Source organism: Diabrotica undecimpunctata, chromosome 2, assembly GCF_040954645.1.
Source record: "Diabrotica undecimpunctata isolate CICGRU chromosome 2, icDiaUnde3, whole genome shotgun sequence".
NCBI classification, from domain to species: Eukaryota; Metazoa; Arthropoda; class Insecta; order Coleoptera; family Chrysomelidae; genus Diabrotica; species Diabrotica undecimpunctata.
Window position 1 is genome coordinate 40,411,710 of NC_092804.1, and position 19,962 is coordinate 40,431,671.

At 33.6% G+C, this 19,962-nt stretch overlaps 1 protein-coding gene across 1 annotated transcript in view; it reads left to right on the forward strand.

Annotated features, from left to right (window-relative positions):
* LOC140434443 (myrosinase 1-like) overlaps nucleotides 1-16,531 on the forward strand; it is a 41,887-nt gene extending 25,356 nt beyond the window's left edge. Inside the window, exons 5-8 of the mRNA XM_072522706.1 lie at nucleotides 1,442-1,735; nucleotides 6,053-6,190; nucleotides 11,029-11,135; nucleotides 16,303-16,531. Of these exons, the coding sequence (XP_072378807.1) occupies nucleotides 1,442-1,735; nucleotides 6,053-6,190; nucleotides 11,029-11,135; nucleotides 16,303-16,501 (738 nt within the window). The 3' untranslated portion in view covers nucleotides 16,502-16,531. The remainder of the gene's footprint in view (nucleotides 1-1,441; nucleotides 1,736-6,052; nucleotides 6,191-11,028; nucleotides 11,136-16,302) is intronic.
* The last annotated feature ends 3,431 nt before the right edge of the window (nucleotides 16,532-19,962 follow it).

Here is a 19,962-nt window from a genome sequence, read left to right on the forward strand (position 1 = left end):
GAAAAATAAAGGCCTTCTCGACAAATAGGAAAACCCATTTTAGCTGTAGTTTTGATCCAGTGTACCAGCCGATCTTCTATGATCTTCCCTAAAACTGGACTTCTTCCGACTTTGCCTGATGTTTCTGGAGCTCTTCCACTTAACTTATTGCGTATTGTGGAACGGGGTACTTCATACAAATTACATGCTGTACTTACTTTCATTCCACCTCGAATAGCTTCCAATGCATTCTTTACTTGCTGAGGTTCGTATTGAAAAAATGTTCGTTTTGGTCGTTGTCGTACATTATTATTTTTTTTCTTGATTTCAATTTTCTTTTTACTCCGTGCCATTATCTGTAATAATAACAAACATTTATAAATAAATTATTAGTTATATTTTTATGTACATGATGTTTTACCGGTAACGGTATGATTTCTTATTTGTTTTAAATAAATGTCAATGTATAGTAAATACATACTCCTGGGTTCTCCATAAAAAAAATTATATTTTTGTTTTACAACCCCATTTTGGGATACCTTGATTATTACAAAATATTCTTAAATCATTTTGTTAACGAACGGTCCGTTGCGAGTAAAACACCCTGTAGAGTATAACTGGCTACGATGGGAACACGCGTGTTTTTAAAGTAGTCAGTAAATTATGTCATATGACCAAAATTGGATTTAACTGTTCCATTAGTAGCCACTATTAAACAGTTGCTGTGGCCACAAATAGGTCAGAAGTGTTCTAATAGTAGCCAGCAAATGGCCATTAATGGTGTGAATACAAAAATAAGTGTTCCATTTGTGGCCACCCAATTTAATAATGTATCGAGATAAAATAAGGAGTTTAAAAACAGATGAAATCGTAAAGAAATCATACCCAAAACTTAAAATCATACGTTGATCACAAAATTTTAATATTTGGCTTAAATACAGCTTAAATAAACTTACCTGTTTTCTTACGTATATCGTTAACAGAAGGTCTAATACACAGTGTCACCTACTTCAAGAATAAGTAGAAACTAACCTGTAAATCAGAATAAGTCGCAAATTGTAGAGCCATCGTGTTAGAACGAATATAGTCGAAATTCTTCCGATTTCCGTAAAGGCGGTAAACTCGGACCTTATTATATTAGATTATTGGTTTAGGTGGCCACTAACGGTGAAGTGGCCAAAAATGGTGCTTATTTGATCGTAGTGTAGCCAGGCGACGTTTCTATAGTTATCTGTTCTAGGTTTATAGTTCCAGTCCTAAAATAAATACTTTTAGCTAGTTTTAAGTTACCTTTATCTTAACGTTTGAATAATCCATAGGTTAATGACATATGCTATGTATAAGTGAACATTTTACCAACCTGGATCAATTTATTTTTTTTATTTAATTAATAGTGAGTTTTAATGAAATAAAACTTACAATTAAATAATACACTAATTGTTGAAAATATGTCTTGTTTTAGTGTGGTTTGTACTCTAATCCAATATACCATGGTAATTGGCCGCCAAGTGTGAAAGAGCGAGTCAAATTGAGAAGTGAGCTTGAAGGATATAACCGAAGTCGATTACCAGAATTTACTCCAGAAGAGATCAATTACATAAAAGGAACTTCCGATTTGTATTTGCTGAATGTTTATTATGCGTATTTAGCTAAAGATGTACCAGAAGCTCCCAGTAATGTTACTAGTTGCCGATCTGATATTAGAGCAGAACTCATTCAATTTCCTGGAACTAGTGTCGGAGTGAATGGATTTCCTGTAAGTTGAAGACGAATTAAAATTTTTCTGTATTTTTAAATTAAAAAAAATATATGAAACATTTAAAAAAATGAAAATAACAAATTATGGTCCGCTTTGATATTTTGATAACCTAAACGCCACCCTCTCGATAGATACCTGCACAAATGGACTCTTTGGTTGTGTCTGTATAAATATGAAAATTTTTAAAATGTTTTACGAATTGTATTTATATGAAATAATATTTATATGACATTAAGAAAATATAAATAAATATCATTGATAGTTAATTTAATTATTATATAAACTATATAAGATGTTAAAAAATAACAAGTTATATTAAAAAGAGTGGAATAGTAGATGGTCCTGTAGACTAGCGCGGAGTTTTATACTACGTTTTCTATATTTTGAAAATTTAAATTACATTTAAAATTAAATAAAGTAATTTCATTATTTGTCCCCCCATTTCTGAAGTTGTTCTACCCACTTTCTAAAAAGTCATTAAGTAAAGCTCGTTCATAATCAGCAAACATTGTTCCTTCGACTTCTCTTAAATTTTCACAACAATCAATTTCGATAGGTTCTATACGTTTAGCTTCAAACAGCTACTACTTTCGAGTGATTTCATTTGCAAAATACCATGTCTTATTATGCATGTCTAAAGCTCCTTTCGCATTGGTTAAAAGATCAATATCAAGAAGAGTTTTGTTAGGTGCAAAAACTATAAACTTGTTAGGCACGATTTTATCTCTTATTTTAACATCAACTACTGTTGTCTTCGTATCTATTAACACTATCAGCAAATTTTACATAAAATTGTTGGAACTTAAAAGTTTGACCTTTATTCTCCAAAAGGTTATATAAAGTTGTACCAGCTAGACTTTGTTTAATACCTGTATCAATTAAACCTTTACCTTCATGACCTAATATATTGATGCGTAAAACTAGTTTAATCCAAACTAATCTTTTCCATATTGTGCTCTAATCCGTATACCATTCTAATTAAACTGATGCCGTAATACTACCTGGTTCTAATTGTGCAATTAAGGCTCTATCTCGATTATTTCTAGTTTCAAAGCATAGTGCTTTATGTATATCTTCATATTACATTTTGGATCGATTCTCATCTGTATTTAAATCATCTATGATGTTGGATTCGAGAATAAAAAGATTCGAGAAGCCACTGGCCAATACAAGAGGAGAATCACACATTTTTTCATAAACAAAGACGGAAACCTGGCGACGCCAGTTAATGAGAAGTTGGTGACCTGGAAAATGTACATCTACATCGAAGAATTTTGCTGGGACTACCGAGGTAACCTTCCAGAAATAAATTGCATGACAGGGCCGTCAGTACTAGAAAGCGAGGTGAAGGCAGCTTTAAAACAGTCTATGAATGGTAAGGCCACAGGTCCGGACGAAATACCCGTTGAACTTATTAAGGTGATGATTGAAGTGAGCACAAAGAAGTTGATTGAACTGTTTAATGCCATATACGATTCAGGTAATATACCAGAGGAATGGCTATTGTCAACATTTGTAACGCTACCAAAAAAACGATCTGCGAAAACGTGCGAAGATTTCCGAACTATCAGCCTTATAAGTCATGCACTTAAGATTTTTCTTAAAAGCATACATGCCAGAATTTACAAGAAATGTGAAGAAAATGTCGGTGAAATGCAATATGGATTCCGCAATTCCGTAAGTACACGTAAAGCACTTTTCACCTTACAAGTCCTACTTCAGAGATGCCGCGATGTCAGTTGTGATGTCTATATTTGTTTTATTGACTACGGCAAGGCATTTGACCGTTATCAGTACCAGAAGATGGTCGCCCCCCTACAAAGAGTATGATTGGATGAGAAGGACATGCGGATCATCATGAATTTATACTGGAACCAGCATGCTCAAGTCAAGATCGAAGACCAGCTGACCGACCAAGTGAAGATCATGCAAGGAGTAAGGCAGGGTTGTGTGCTCCTGCCGACTCTTTTCAATATATACTATGAGGAAAATTTACTGAAGCCCTCACAAACCTAGGAATGGGAATCCGAGTGAACGGTGAATACATCGATAATATCCGCTACGCCGATGACACTGTATTACTAGTGAGAGTGAGAACTATGAGCGTAATATACGGACTAGACCTTAATATTAAGAAAACTATATTCATGGTTGTCATCCGTGCAAATTTAGATCCCGGGGCACTAATGGCACGTAGCGAAGAAATCCAGAGAGTCGACAGATTCACTTACCTCGGAACTACCCTCAACGTACAACGGGACTTCGCTCAAGAGATTAGATCCAGAATTGAAATGGCACGGTCTACATTTATCAAGTTGAGATCCTTGCTGTGCTGCAGTGATCTCACTTTGGGAACCAAGATGCGCATTGTGAGGTGCTACATTATTCCAGTGTAATTATATGGAGTTGAAGCCTGGACACTGACGCAAGTCACTGAAAAGCTGATTGAAGCCTTTGAGATGTGGATCTATAGGAGGATACTAAAAATATCTTATATGGGCCATGTCACCAACTTTGAGATCCTACAGCGCATAACAAAAGGAAAAGAAGTCCTTAATTTAGTGAAACAACGTAAGCTTGACTACCTTGGCCACGTGATGCGGAACGAAGAAAAATATCGAATTCTTCAATTCGTTATATAGGGTAAAGTATTCGCCAGGAGAGGACCGGTACGCCGTCGTATCTCGTGGTTGAAAAAACTACGAAAATAGTTTGGAATGACCTCCTCGGAGCTGTTCTGCAGAGCAGTCAACAAAACGATGATGCCTTGATGATCGCCAACATCCGGACCGGATAAGGCACTGAAAAAGAAGAAGAAGGATATTGTATGCTGCAGGATTGTTCTAAATATGTCTCCTAACTAACCACAGACAAATTATTATTATTTCTCAGCTAGTCTTAATAACATAATATTTCACAGTTCTTTATCAAGTTCATATTTTAATGATATTATTCTTGTACAAAATTGTCTTTTCTACAATAAATAATTATGATAAATTCTTTTTTTGTTAAATAAATGAATAATAATTAGAATATTAAAATTTCTTATCTAAATAAATTAAAGACCTACGCGATCAGCATGATATGCCTTCTTCCTACTGTATCGTATCCCCTGCGTCTGTCATTTTTTATATTCGAACTACTAAAACCTAACTACTATACTATTCGTCTTTGGCTTCTTAAATAGAAGCACGCTAATTAAATATCCTTTTTGGCTTCTCAACTAGAAGCAGCTAAAGATTCCGTCTCTGGCTTCCCAACTCGAAGCACGTAAGTCATACTTCATCTCATGCTTTTCAAATAGAAGGAAATTTTAAGTTTAATATTATTTTTATTAAATAGTTAATATTTTCTAAATTCAGTGCTAGTGCATAAAAATACAGAAGAAAATAAAATATTTTGTGCTCACCTATCGTAAAATATTGACTACGAAAAATTGCAGGGTTGCCGGTGATACAATTAAACTTTATTGTCCTATCTATCGTATTTATTTATCTTGAACATTTGTGTATTTTTAGTACAGTCAATATAAACATTTGTGTATTTTATTACCATTTAAAAAGGTGATTTGTTGACTTACAGGTGAAAATTTTAGTTATCCTATTAGTAATTCTGTACACTATTACTAATCCGCAATTTTGCGACCTAGTGGTCGCTGGTCCTTTGAGATTTATATTTATTTTTTATCTACCAAATGTAGGAACGTGAGAATATAGTTTCACTAATATGTTTTTTTTTATTAAACCTGCTAACTCACTCTTTCCCCTACAATTCTACTAATCGATCTTATAAATTCTACAACGTACTCTTTGATTTCTCTATCGGCACTTATACCGACTCCACTCCGAGTTTAATTTTTCCAACATACCACAATTGTTTCCTGTTCATCTACTTCTTATACGTTTGTCTTTTTCACTGCGCCTCTTGAATGCAAGCAAGGTCAAGATTTCCAAGATTCCTCTATGATTATGGAATATCTTTCTTCAAATGATGCCATTATTTTTGACAACATACTACCAACAAAACCAAAGTCTAATATTACCCTATACCCGCTTACATTTTCTCAAGATTGCTACTGTAAGAACTAACCTCTCAGCCAATGTATTATTGTCCGTATTGCAATACTACTAGGTATACACTTTATATAATGTAGTGAAAATGTTTCCCCAATTGTGTGCTTGTCTATACAGGATTAAAAACAATCGCGAAGCCCTTCACAATCTAATATTTTATTGAATAAAAAAATGACATTATACAAAATATTATAGCAACTTTAGTATTCTCTTACGTGTTAATTGTTTTATGGATTTGTAGATCGTACCATGGAGTATAGAAAATATGTTGAAATTTATCAAGGACGAATACAAGAATCCTGATATACTCATTTCAGAAATAGGCACTTCTGAAGACGGGTCTTCTTTGGAAGATGATATGAGAATAGACTATTTCGAAGTACGTATAGTATAATATATATGTAATATATCTTTTTAACTGTTATGTAAAAAATCAACAAAACTGTTAGGAAATATTTTTATTATAGTCTTCTTATATTATTTAGATTTAAGTACTTTAAAGGGAAAATTAACTCATCCCAGACATCTACGTTATCAAAGGTACTCAGCTCTGGAGGACTTTGACCGTATTATCGAGCTCTAGAAGATCTGGAATATTTCCCAAAAATGTTTTCGTTCGTCTGAACGTCGTGAAACAATACCGCTTTGTGCATGTTTAGTAATGACCATCTATTTGTCTTTCAACAAAAGACTTTTCGGAATGATACTAGTAATAGAGAGAATAATAAGTAATGTCTGCGTACTTTTCATTTCCATAGTAGCTTTTTCATCCTTATCTAAAGATCTGTATACTTGGAGATTTTCACGTTGTATTTAATATGCAGATTGTTGTTAGTCATCTTATCAATAGGCGTTGTTTGTTTACTACTATGAGATCTGGCCTATTATTTATGTGTCACTGTCTGTGAGCACAATACTTTCCCAATATAGCTTGTAGTTGTAATTTTTAATTATGGCATGCCCAATCTATAAAAAGGGGATAAATTGAAATGTGAAAATTATCGCGACATAACCGTCTTGTGCACAAAGTTTTTACATACATACTAAACAAACGACTCCAACATTTAACTGAAAATATTGTCGCAAATATGAAACTGGCTTTCGACCAGGTGATCTACAACTGATTAGCTTTTCACAGTGGGAATACGACACTGATGTCCACAACTTATTCATAGATTTTAAACATGCCTACGACTTAATTAATAGAGATAAGTTTAAACAAATATTGCATAGCTTTAGGATTACCGACTAGTAAAAGCAACAGAAGACTCGTCAACAGCAACTGTCAGAGTACAAAATAGGCTCACTGAGAATTTTTCAGTAGTCAAAGCGTTAAAACAAGGAGACGAACTGGAACCTACCCCAATTAATACAGATTGCCGCCTATGCTGATGACATCAGCATTACATATCACGAACAGAAGAGACGGCGGAAATATATTCACAATTAAAAACAGAGACAAAAAACACAGTTAAGAGCTAGAAAAATAGACGTTCAGTTGAATTAGAGAACGATATTGAAACTGTAGAATATTTCACATATTTTAGAGTTGCATTAAACACGGCTAGAACAGGATAACCACAAATTCAAAGAAAAATAGTAAAGGGAAACAAAGCTTACTTTTCACTCGCCCATGTGTTCCGCTTAAAAAAACACACACTGGAGATCGAAAACCAGGGTCTACAAAACTATTATTAGACCAATAGTATGTTATGGATGCGAGACATGGGTGATGACAAAAGACAAAAACGTTAGCTACAAGTCTTAGAAAGAAAAGTTCTAATAAAGATATTTTGAATTATTAACGAAAACTGAGTATGGAGATTAAGGTACAATCATGAACTCTACCAACTCTTCAAAGAGGTATCGATCTCAGAACTCGTTAAACTTCAGAGACTTCGATTTACTGGTCATGTAATAAGAAATATTGCCAAAAAAGCGCTAGATATTAAAATGCAGGACGTAAGAGCAAAAGGATAGCTACGGAAAAGATGGGATGATAAAGTGGCAGTGGACGCGCAAAAATTTGCTAGACGGGAGAACTTGGAGAAGAACGGAGCAGGACTGCTCAGGTTAGAGGCATAGTTTAGAAGATTCCAAGGCTCGATTTGGGCTGTATTTAAGAGAATATGCTTTTAATTATACGTCTTTAAACAAGCCATTATATAGATTACAGCGAAGTAAAAACTAATCTACTTTTTCTTCTTTTTATGTAGACATGACTGTCTGTTTTTCAATGTGCCTCTAGTAAGTTGTCGGTCCACTGTTTTCGTGATCTTCCACTGATCGTCTTCCTACTGGGAAACCATCTCTTGCAGTCTTTACTACTTTATTTGTTCTCATTTGGCTTATATGATCGTTCCATTCTACTCTTCTGTTTCTTACCCAGTCCTCGATGTTCTCCACCCACCGTGCTTCTACGTTGTATATCTATACTTTTAGCTTAGTTCCATAGTGTTTGCCATACATTTTTAAGTGTTTTTATTTCTGCTATTTCTACCATCCTTTTTGTCCTCTCTGTGTCAGGTCGTGCTTCTGCCGCGTATGTCATTATTGGTCTGATAACTGTTTTGTAAATTCTGCCATTCGTTTCTTTCCCTTTCCTGTTTGCTCTATTCACTTGATCTTCCACTTCTGTTTTGAGCTGTCTGTAGCTAGATAATGTGATGCCTAGATATTTAAACTTCGTCACTTGTTCTATTATACTTCCAGCTCCAATTTACATCTTAGTAAATTGGATGGTATAACTTTTTTTAGCAGTTTTTTTGGGGAAATTAACATGTTAAATTTTCTGTCGGTTATATTTAAAACAGAGGTAAGCTAGAGGTACCTAGAGGTACTGATCACCATCAAATCTCGAAAGTTACAGTTCTTCGGACATATTATGCGAAATGAATCCAGATATGCTCTCCTTCAGGCCATCCTGCAAAAAAAAATATTTGGAAAACGAGGTCCGGGAAGTAGAAGAACATCTTGGTTAAATAACCTCAGAATCTGGTTCAATACAACATCTGTGCAGTTTTTCCGCGCTGCTGCAGATAAGATACAGACTGCCATGATGATCGCCAACATTCATAACGGATAGGCACATCAAGAAGAAGACGACATATTAAATTAACATAATGTGCTAATTAGCATGTTAGGTGCAGTATACCTAACTTTGTTTTTCTCCCATTTGGTATCCATTTTTAGTTCTTATTTTTTTTAATATGTCAACTATAATCAGGTTGAACAATAAAAGACTCAGGGAATCTTCCAGTCTTATCCCATTTCTAGCTTCAATATGGTCAGTTAGTTCTTCTTCTACATTTACTTTTTTTGTGTTGTTTTGGTAGATATTTTTGATCGTTTTGATTATTTCTAAAGGTAGCTCTCCTTCGTGCAATAAGTGGATAACGTCCTTTAATTTGATACGGTCAAATGCCTTCTTAAGGTCAAAGAAACATACATATGCCGGTATGTTGTATTCTAATGATTTTTCTTGCACTTGCCTCATTATAAATATAGCGTCGGTGCATGATTTTCCTGACTTTAAACCTTGTTGTTCTTCTGCTAGTATTATCATTTCATTCAGTTTATATGTTATCACTTTGGTTAATTTTAGTGTCGTGTTTAATAAATTAATTTCTCTGTAATTTTTCGGGTTCGATTTGTCTCCCTTTTTGAAGAGAGGTATTAGGATGCTTGATCTCCATTCTTAAGTAATTCTGTTTTGTTCTATTATTTTTTAGATTAGTTTTAATAGTTGTTTGGACAGATCTGGTCCTCCGTACTTTAGCAGTTTGCTCGGTATTCTGTCCTCTGGGGGTTATCTGCTTTTTAATTTCCTTAATGTTTCCTTTACCTCTTCTTTCTCAATATTTACTGCTTCGTTTGCCACCACCTCTTGGTGCTAGTGGTTCATTATCGTCAGCTTTAGCAAATAGGGATTGACAGTAGTCTGCCCATGATTTCTCGTCTGTGTTCCATCTGTTTTGAGAAACTCTGCCAGTGTTCCCTTTTTATTTGTCTAACCAAAGTATTCGTTTCATTTCTGATTCGTTTATAGTGGTTGTATTCCTGTTGTGTTTGTTGTGTTCTGTATTGTAAAAAGGCTATCTTCTTTTCTGCACGTTACTTCCTCCCTAAACCCTGCGGTTCTTTTTGATATGTTAGTGTTCGTCACTTTTTTTTCTCCGAGTAAATCTGTTGATACGTTAATTATGTTACTTTTAGGTAAAAAAACTAATCTAAATGATGAAAATATGTATTTCTACCGTTCCTAGTATTAGTTAAGACGTAAGAACTTTCAGGGATATACAGGATATATCTTTAGTTGTTGTGTTAATAGGAACTCATAAAAGACTAAGAAGAAAAAACAATATTAAGATGGGAAGATGGCATAATCAAAGCTAGCGGAATATACTAAATAAGCGAGTAGAATATTAGAGCGCAAGAACTGGAAATACGTTTGGAAGGCATAATACGGGAGCGCAGTACTTGATATGCTGCCTCTAGCCCATATTATTAGTGATCTCAGTATATCTTTTACCAGAAAAGGGAGAACTGGGGGGCCTTTCGTTTCGATCGTCCTTTTTTGTTTTGGTAATATTTGGTTGATGTGTTTTGGTTGTATTATATAAAAAAAACAATTAATTTTATTTTACAAATTATATTTTGAAGGCGTCCTTTAATCTGGAGTCTCAATGATCAAAAAAGGATTCTACTCGTATTAATAACAACAGCTCAAAAAATAGGAGAAAATTAAGATCAAGATTTTAAGATGACATAATCAAAGCTAGAGGAATAAATCGGAATTATTGAAAATTATACCACAAAAATCAATTGACAATAACTTGGTAAAATATATATCCAGTAACTCAATACTATAGGTTGTCTCTAGCGTTTGCTATTCGTCGCCTCAGTTAGTGTTTTACCAGAAAATGGAGAACTGGAGAAAGCGGGAGCTAGAGAACTATAATAAAACGTGTCCTCTCATTTTGGTATGCCTTCTATTATAAATGTTATAATGTGTTTTGATTATATTTGGCTAATATATTTTTGTTGTATTTTAAAAATATATAAACCAAACAACTTATTTGATTTTCAAAATTATGTTTTGAAGGCAGCTTTGGTAAGCAATCTAATTCGTAAAAAGGATATATTTGGAATTAATCGTGTATTTCCTATTATATAATTGATCAGAAACAGAATATTAAGTTTAGAGGTTTGTTTTAGAAAACATTTTATGCAGTTCTCGAAGCGATGTACAACTATGATGTAAAAGTGATAGGAGTAACAGTATGGAGTTTATTGGATAATTTAGAGTGGACTGCTGGATATACGTAAGTGATGATTTATCAATTAACATTGTAGTACTTGGTAGGTTTTTAGGTTTATTACTGTTATTAAATTATTTTTGCTTTAACACTTTAACTCCTGGGCCTATTTATCTGCATAAGTTGTCACAGCCTGGCCACTTTTTTTTTCATGTTCTTTAATAAAATTATTTAAAAAGGGCTTTGTAGTGTGTGTTTATTTTTGTGATACACGCAGTTCACCTAGACGACTTTTCATAATGTCATTACCCATAGCTTATATGTATTGAAATTGATACATATTATTTATGAAACTTTATTACGAAAAAACATAACGTCAATGTAAGATTTAACAGAATTATATTCTACTATTGTAGACGGTTTTCTTTTTATTCCTGATTTTGTACGAACGTCGACCATTTCTGGACAAGATTTTGTAGTCAAAAATGTTACCTCTCTTTTGCCGATCCATTTTCCTACAATAACTTTTGTGTTGCTCTGTAGCGCCATCATGTCTCCTTTATTTAGCTTAGCTTCAAACACTGACTTAGGATTGTATTTCCTATTTTTACGAAGTGCTACGGATGCTAGTGATTGTTTCTTTGGTCTTTTTTGCTTTCCGTCATAAATTTTTGCGTGATATGTGTAGCCGCCTTTTCCGCAGAGTTTGAAAACTTTTACTCCATATTTATTACGTTTGCCAGGTATGTACTGTAAAAATGACAAAGGTCCTCTAAAGGGAATCATCGATTTATCAATACAAACGTATTGGCCTGGTACCAAAGCAGATTGACAACTTCTATTGAACGCCTGCAACAATGGTTCAACTTTGAACAATCTGCTTCCTTCAGGACAAGCTTCATTATCTGAAAAATGGAAGCAAGCAAGAAGAGCCTCAAATCTAAACCTCGATATGTTTGTCGTCTTGTATATTGAGCAATGATGGATAAAATTAGTGCTCCAGTAATCTCGTAGTCGTGGTTTTGTATTCAAACCCATCCATATCAAAATTCCCAAAAATTTTAATATTTCTTCTCTGTTAGTATCATTCCAGTTAGTGAGATATGAATTTGTCTTAACGTTTTCACGATTTATAGCATCAATAATTTTTTGTTCGGCATATCGATTTGTTTCCTGCACTAAAATATCGAGTATCTCGTCTGTTAGGAGTAGTCTATAAAATGTTAAAGGTGTATCATTTTCCTTACTTTCTACAACTGTACCAAAACAAGTATTTTCATGTATAACGTCGAATGTATTTAAATTTCCATCAACATTGTTCCATATAACATTTGCTTGTAAATTCCCTATATGAGGATTTACCATATCGATATTATTTAGATCTTCAATTTCAGATTCACTTTCGCTTATTTTCAAATTTAACTGTTCATCTTGAATTATAGGTTGACTTGTAACATAATCATCCTAAAATATTTCAAAATTAGATATAACATTTGAAATTTATACATAACTATAAACTTACCATGTGTTTCCACTTTCTGCCGTTTTGTTTGTGGTTCACAATCTGAAGAGTATTCACTGCTATCGGAAATATCAGTGTATAATGGATCGACATCTGAGTCATCAAATTCACAATCACTTATTTCGCTAAGATTTTCAGCCAGATGCTCAAGTTCGTGTAAAGAAAGGTATCTCTTGTTATTTTTAGACATTGTACATAAACAAACCTGACTACAATAAAGGTCTAACAGTAACTGGTATGCCACAATGCCACTCGACGATTTTGTGTCTCCAAATTTTATCTACAATGTTGCCGATTTAAGTATGCTAGGATTACCGGACTAAGATTGAAAATTGGTTACCACAGCCTTAAGGAATGATAATACACGTATAAATACATTACAACTGCGGTCAGACCACATACACAGTCGCTTGAATGCGTTCTACTCTTGTGTATCAAATTCATACACATAGGCTCAGGGAGAGTACCTGTTGTGTATTATATATGATACACATAGGAGTCAAAGTGTTAATGTAAGAACTGTATGGTTTAATATTTTCCAAATATTTCTTTTATTCATTATTTTAGGAAAGTAATATTATATTTTTTTGTCTAAATGTCTTATTTGTCTTATTTGTATAAAAGTGTGAAGTATACATATAACTAAAATATCAAATAAACTGACTATTCTGCCTTCTGCATTCTATGACTATGAAAAAACTTGAAATTGAGCCAAAGAAGTTTCACGAAAAAATAAAAGAATTAGTACAATTAACAAAGACATGTAAAATAATATTTTTTTAGTGGCCTGAATGTTACAGTGGGACATTCTACAGTGTTACCTTTCTTGTGTAATTTCTGGTTCAACCTCATTTTGAGTGCTGTTAGCTGATACTGATGACTCATTTATTTCTTGTTTTTGCCTGATGTGAACATGGTTTTGCGTTTTTGGGCTCCATGATGATGGTGCTTTTGCTAAGAATGACTTTTATCGTCAATTATAGTTGAGGTTCTAGTAGTTTTAACTGGAATGTTCACCATGTCTGATTGATTGTCTTCGACTTCTCTGCAATGACTTATCCACTGGCAGATAAATTTAAGGCTCAAATAAACCGTTAATATGTTAGATATCATACAACATACGTTTTGGAAAATATACGTTTTAGAAGGTTTTTTCCTTAACTTTGCCTTTGCCACATCTTCGGCTGTTGATCCCGTCTTTCTTTTGACGATCTAAATACGCAAAAATCCAGAGGCTACAAAACGTGACCTAAATGTGGTAGAAGCTTTAGCACATTTTGTTCACTTAATTTTTGAACAAGTTGAAGATTGATATGTGAACTATGTTCATCATAAATAAATAACGTAGGTCGTTTATCTCCAATAAATTTTAAATTAACTCAATCCAGCAATTTATTGTTTCAGCGTAGGTTATTCATGTAAAATTTTAATCGCTAGAAGTCATCTACGAATCCCAAACATATTTTTTACGGAAAACAATTAATGGAGGAACTTTTTGTCCATCTGCATTTCTCCTCCTCATTCCTTGAGCCCTTATTAGGGTGTGGTGACACTCTAAATATTATTGGCTTGCTGCCCTATTAGCTGCGATCCTGTGCCATATGAACAGCTTCATGTAGGGATTTTCCCACAAGAGTCGTCATTCGGTCTGCCCATCGTGTTGGAGATCTTTCTCTTGGTCTTCGGCCTTCTACCTTTCCTTCTACTACCCATAGTTTCATGGTGTTCTTCTAGCTATGTGGCCGGAGTAAATTATGCTCGGTTTACTTTTTTGAATAGCCTGTCTTTTACATGAAGCTCTTCTAGAATTGACAGGTTAGTTCTATGTTCTGTCCAGGACACGCGTAGAGTTCTTCTATAGACCCACATTTCAAAGGCTTTGATTTTATTCCTATCGATTTTTTTGAGAGTCCATGTTTCAGCTGCGTATGTAGCAGTGGGAAAAATAAGGGTATTGACTAATCTGAGCTCAGTATTTCTCGTTATTGTTTCTTTCCATATTTTAATCAGTTTAGCTGTTGCGGTTCGGTCATTGCTAGTCTACGCTTTATTTCTGAGGATCAATCGCCATTGTTGGTAATCAGGGCTATCATCTGAATTACACACCATTAAAACAGTGATCTTTTGTTCCCGGCCCAGTTGTTGCTCGATGAGTAGGAAATCCGGCCATTTTCCCAATTCCGTCTGCAATATTATTTTCAACATCTGAAGAAACTACGGTGCGTTTTCCCTGTGTTTGACTTTTTACTCCGCGGATGCCGTTTACATGAGTAAAAAGTGTTGCTTTGGGTATCGAATATACTTTTGCTGCTTTGAATAAGCTAACTCTTTTACTTTTGATCTATTCTACAGCCCCCTTTAAAGTATCAGCTGAATACAATGGCTTTCGTTCTTTCTACACGTAACTATTTTTAAGCACACCAGTTATCTAAAATTGAGTAAATCATTAGAAACAAATTGTACGGCCTAAAATTTGTTTTTGATGATTAACCTTAGAGGAAGTAGGTACTGTTTATTAAGTACTTATTCAATAATATTAAACAGTATCTACTTTCTCTGAGGTACATCGTGCAGGTTTATACTTTTACTCATGCTATATTTGTCTATATGAATGTCAAATACATTATCAGCTAAAACCGTATTTTTGATTGTTTTCGACAGTGCGTCAAATATTTGGAAAATTTACTATTAACGTTTATAGCACGGCAGACTGTTTAAGTCAAAGTTTTTATGCATAGTTCATCTCCCTTCAATCCTACACCCCCGGAAAGAGTGTAGTGGTTATCGTAATGTTATGTATTGTCCGTCTCCAAAGATCTCTTTTTCTGGTCATTTCTTTTAACTCATGCATAGGTCTTTTGCATATTCCTGTAATTTGATCGATCCATCTTGTTGTGGATCTTCCTCGTGATCTTCGGCCTTCTACCTTTCCTTGGGTAATACGTCTTTCCATATTTTCTGTGTCTGTTCTCATAACATGTCTAAAGTATTTTAATTGTTGGATATGGACTTTGCTGGATGGCCGTTTGCTGACTTTTAGCTCATTCAGAATTGAATTATTTGTCCTGTGGTCGAACCACTGAATTCGTAACACTTTTCCTCAACAGAACATTTCAGTGGCGTCTATATTTTTTCTTTCCGCTTGTTGTATAGTCCAAATTTAGGAAATGTACTATACGTCATTATTCCGTATAAAACGTAAATATTCGTATGTCAAAACAGGTAAACAAAATATTGCAGACCAAGTAAGCAATTTTGTGTTTGTGTACAAGTGAAGAAAATCTCCTTATACTCATTAGCTGACCAACGTTGATCACTTTTTTTTTCGAGCAGCCTGGTTTGCTTAAATTTTTACCGCCCTTCCCCACTTTAAGTCGATTTATTTTGAATGTCTTCTGATTGTTTCAAACGGTATTAAAATGTTAATAAATTATAATAACGATTAATTGATTTAATATTCACAAGGTCACATTAGTAACTCTTTAAAAGCAGACTAACTAAAAATTAAAGTTTCAAAACAATATTTTAACTAATTTAAAAAAGCCATATTTTCTGATAAATGTCAAATATCAAGGGTCTTTAATTTTGTTCAATTTAATAAAACTTTTGATTATTGTTGGTTTTAATTTTTGTTTTTTAAATTTATTCTATATATTTAACAATATGAATTTACCTATTTAAAATTTATAATGATTATGTTTTATCTTTCAGAGCTCGTTTTGGCCTCTACCACGTAAATTTTACCCATCCAAATCGTACAAGAACTCCGAAAAAATCAGTAAACTATTACAAACATGTAGCAAGCACAAAACGTTTATTAAGTGCTGAAAATGGTTCAAATTTTAATAACATTTCAGGATTTATGACGATAATATTATTATTTACAATTCTGTGGAACTCGTTGATGTAATTATTATTAATAATATTAAATTATTTATCAGAATAATATTACTTTTTGTCCAATTTCCAAGCAATTTTTCTGTTTATTTTATTGGCCGTCAGAAGTGGACAGAATATGAATGTGCCTGCGGAAATCCTCACGATCTTAGTCTATACGTATGATATAGTAAATATGGCCTCCTTTGCCAGTGCAATATCTATTCAGACGGGTAGCGTTAAGAGTTGTGATAGTCTTAAAGTCCCTGGCAGAAAAAATCCAGGATATTCAGGAGTAAAGGAGAATAAATTAAACAAGGTGTAAAGATTTGTTTGGCTTGGAATTACAGGGGCTCTCAGTAATACATGAACTGTAGTTATGGAGCCTTTACTGGACCATCCTCCTCTGCAGGACGTTATAGGGGAAGAAACGAGGAAACCTGAGTAACAAAATATAATTCACAAGATTGAAGAAAGGAAACAACAGAACACCAAAAACGATCCATAAATACCCACAAGAAGAGATTTAAAACAATAACAATACCATATGTAAAAGTCTAGTACAAAAATTAAAAAGAGTAGAAAATAAATACATCACAACAACATTTAAAATAACCAACACGCTGAGATCTATCCTTTACGAAACCAAACCCATAAACATACAGGAATGATTAAAGATGCTTTATGAAATTTTTCTGGGAGAAACCTCAAGACCTCTAAGTATTTGGATATATGAGCATGAATCATACATTAAAAACAAAGACTTTAAGGGACAGATCACAGATATACTAATATGTCTGGGAAAATGAGCACGGACTACAATGGAAAGATGTATTAATAGTCACAAAAGAAACGGACAGCAATCATCTCGCTCACTAAATGAAGAACAATGTGGAGCAAACTCAGAAATAAAATGTAGTAGTCTCTGGTTACCAATTCTGAAATAAGAATTTAGTAAGAAAAATATACCAACATTAATGAGTTAATAGAAGGTAAGTGATACATTATCTATAACTAAATACATAAGCACAGAAAGATCAGAATTTGACATCAATCCAAGGGTAAAACATCACCCTTTCAAATTTCACTCAAAATATGGCTATTTATCTAAAAGATCGAGGCCAAGTAAGTCAACTGTCCAATTGGCTGCTACCATGAAGACCTATAAAACAGGAGAAGGATCAAAATTGGACGACCTTTAAATTTATGTACACTATTTTACCTGTTTGCTTGGTTTGTCGCTAGGGCGGCGCTGGTATAGAGAAGACGCTGGTATATTTAATGCTAAGATTTTAGTGCTTAACAGGTTAAGTGCCACCATATTGAAAATGTTAATGTCTTCATTTTTATCAGCAAGATTTTTATCACAAACTGCCTATGAGAGTCTAACGTAAAGCGGCCACTATACTGCCCAACTAGGGAAAAGTGCCGTAAGTCCAAAAATATTGAATATTGAGTTATATGGTTTCTTATATTTTCAACCATGCAGAATTCAATGCCCTACTCAAAATTGCCTTATCTCCAACAGTGATCGAGATATAAAATAATTTTTTGCAGTAAGTGTATCAAAAGTTTTCTGCATTATGCTTAGTATACTGTACTTACTGCAGTCTTGCTTAGTGGTTACTTAAACAGCTGATGTACTTACTGCATTGTATTTATGTTGACCGTAAATTGTGAGGTTATATTTGTAACATATGAGTTAGCTAAAAAGTTGCTGTGTTCAGTTTAGGTTATAATAAGCCAATATTTGTGTTGTTGAAGTAGTTCAGAAAGTATATAAATTACATTTAGTTAATTGTTGTTTTGAAACATGAGTGCTTCAAAGTTTAATACAGTCTCAACTCGTTCTGAACTTATTGTAAACTTAGCTCTAAAAAGCACCAAGACTGACAGAACAGTTGTACAAGATAAGAAATCAGAGCTAATTTTACCTACAAAATGTCCTTCCAGTGATTTATTAGAAGCTAATGAAGTACCTCAACCATCTAGCTGCACTATAACGTTGTCAGATGATGTCGGAGATGTGAGATTACCTGACAATATATCTCAACAGGTAACAGCCAACCATAATATATTAGTTTATGACCTTAGTGAAAATACACTGATATCACGTCCACTGGAAGAATTTAATGTTGATAAATCTGTTTATTTGGAATCACATACTAACCTACAAGTTATAGATGTACCTGAAGTACTATTTGAAAATCTATTTACAAATGTGGTCCAACCAAACAATGAAAATATTAACTTGGAAGAAGATTTAGGTGTTCCAGCTGCTAGTGTTGATTTTCTAACTGCAAATGAAAATGGTAAACAAACGAATGTATATTGTAATGACAATGCAGACCAACATATTACAATATTGTCGTAGAAAATCAATTAACCCCTGTCACGAAGAAAAGAAAAAGGTTTGAAACCAGTCTGGAAGACAGAAAAAAACTTAAAGTTAAAGAAATGAAAATATCTCATGCAGTAAAACACATACCGTGTAAAAACGCTGATGCTTTTTGCAAAAAAAAGTGTGGACAGAAAATTATTGCAGAACGAAGAGAGTTTATAAATAAAAAGTTTTGGGAAATGACGTGACCTGAACGTAGACATTTCATTTTGATTTGACCACATTTTGAACGTAGACATCATGTGCTAAGGTTGCTGTTAAACAAAGAAGAAATAAAAACACTGAAACAGAAAGACGATCACTACCTATTCAATACAAAACTAAAAGATTGCTCTGTCGTCACATAAGAGGTTTATAAGAGTTTTTTCCTCGCCACATTAGGATTTAAGAAAAATAATGACAGGTTTGTACATTATACAGTCACAAATAATCCTAAAGGTGCTTTAACTTCACCTAGTGATACGAGAGGAAGACAGCCATCAAAAAATAAAGAACCTCATCACTAGACTTCAGCAAATATGCATATTGCATATTTTGCATATTGTGCATATTTTATGCAAATATTTCATATTTTGGCATATTTGTATAAAAGTTTGCATAAGGTGCATAAAAGTTCAGATTTTTATACTATATTTGAAAATTTTTAAACATACCAATTTATTTCAATTCTTGTATAAAATTTTGTAGTCATTTTAATCAAGAAATGATCTAAGTACGTAATCTCTACAGGTACAAAACATTTACAATTTCAAAGAAGATCAATTTAAGTAGCCCTCAACATTCTTAGAAAGTCTCGGTCACTGAGGCATTCAGTTATTGGATAATCGCTAAGGGTTCGCTCATTTGCATTTTATGATCTAATCCCCAAATCTATCTACAATTTATTGTATCTTAACAGCAGGTAAACGGCTAATAGTTTGTTCCTAATTTAGGGATTTTCCAAAATCTCCCAGTTTATTGAATTAGGTACCTAAACATTTCTAATTTGATGCTCAGATTTGTAAATCATTTTTGTTTTGATATTCAAAGCGTAAACACTCGTTGTGCGTAACAAAAAGGAAGATTGTGATTTTATAATGCCTAAAACAACCAGT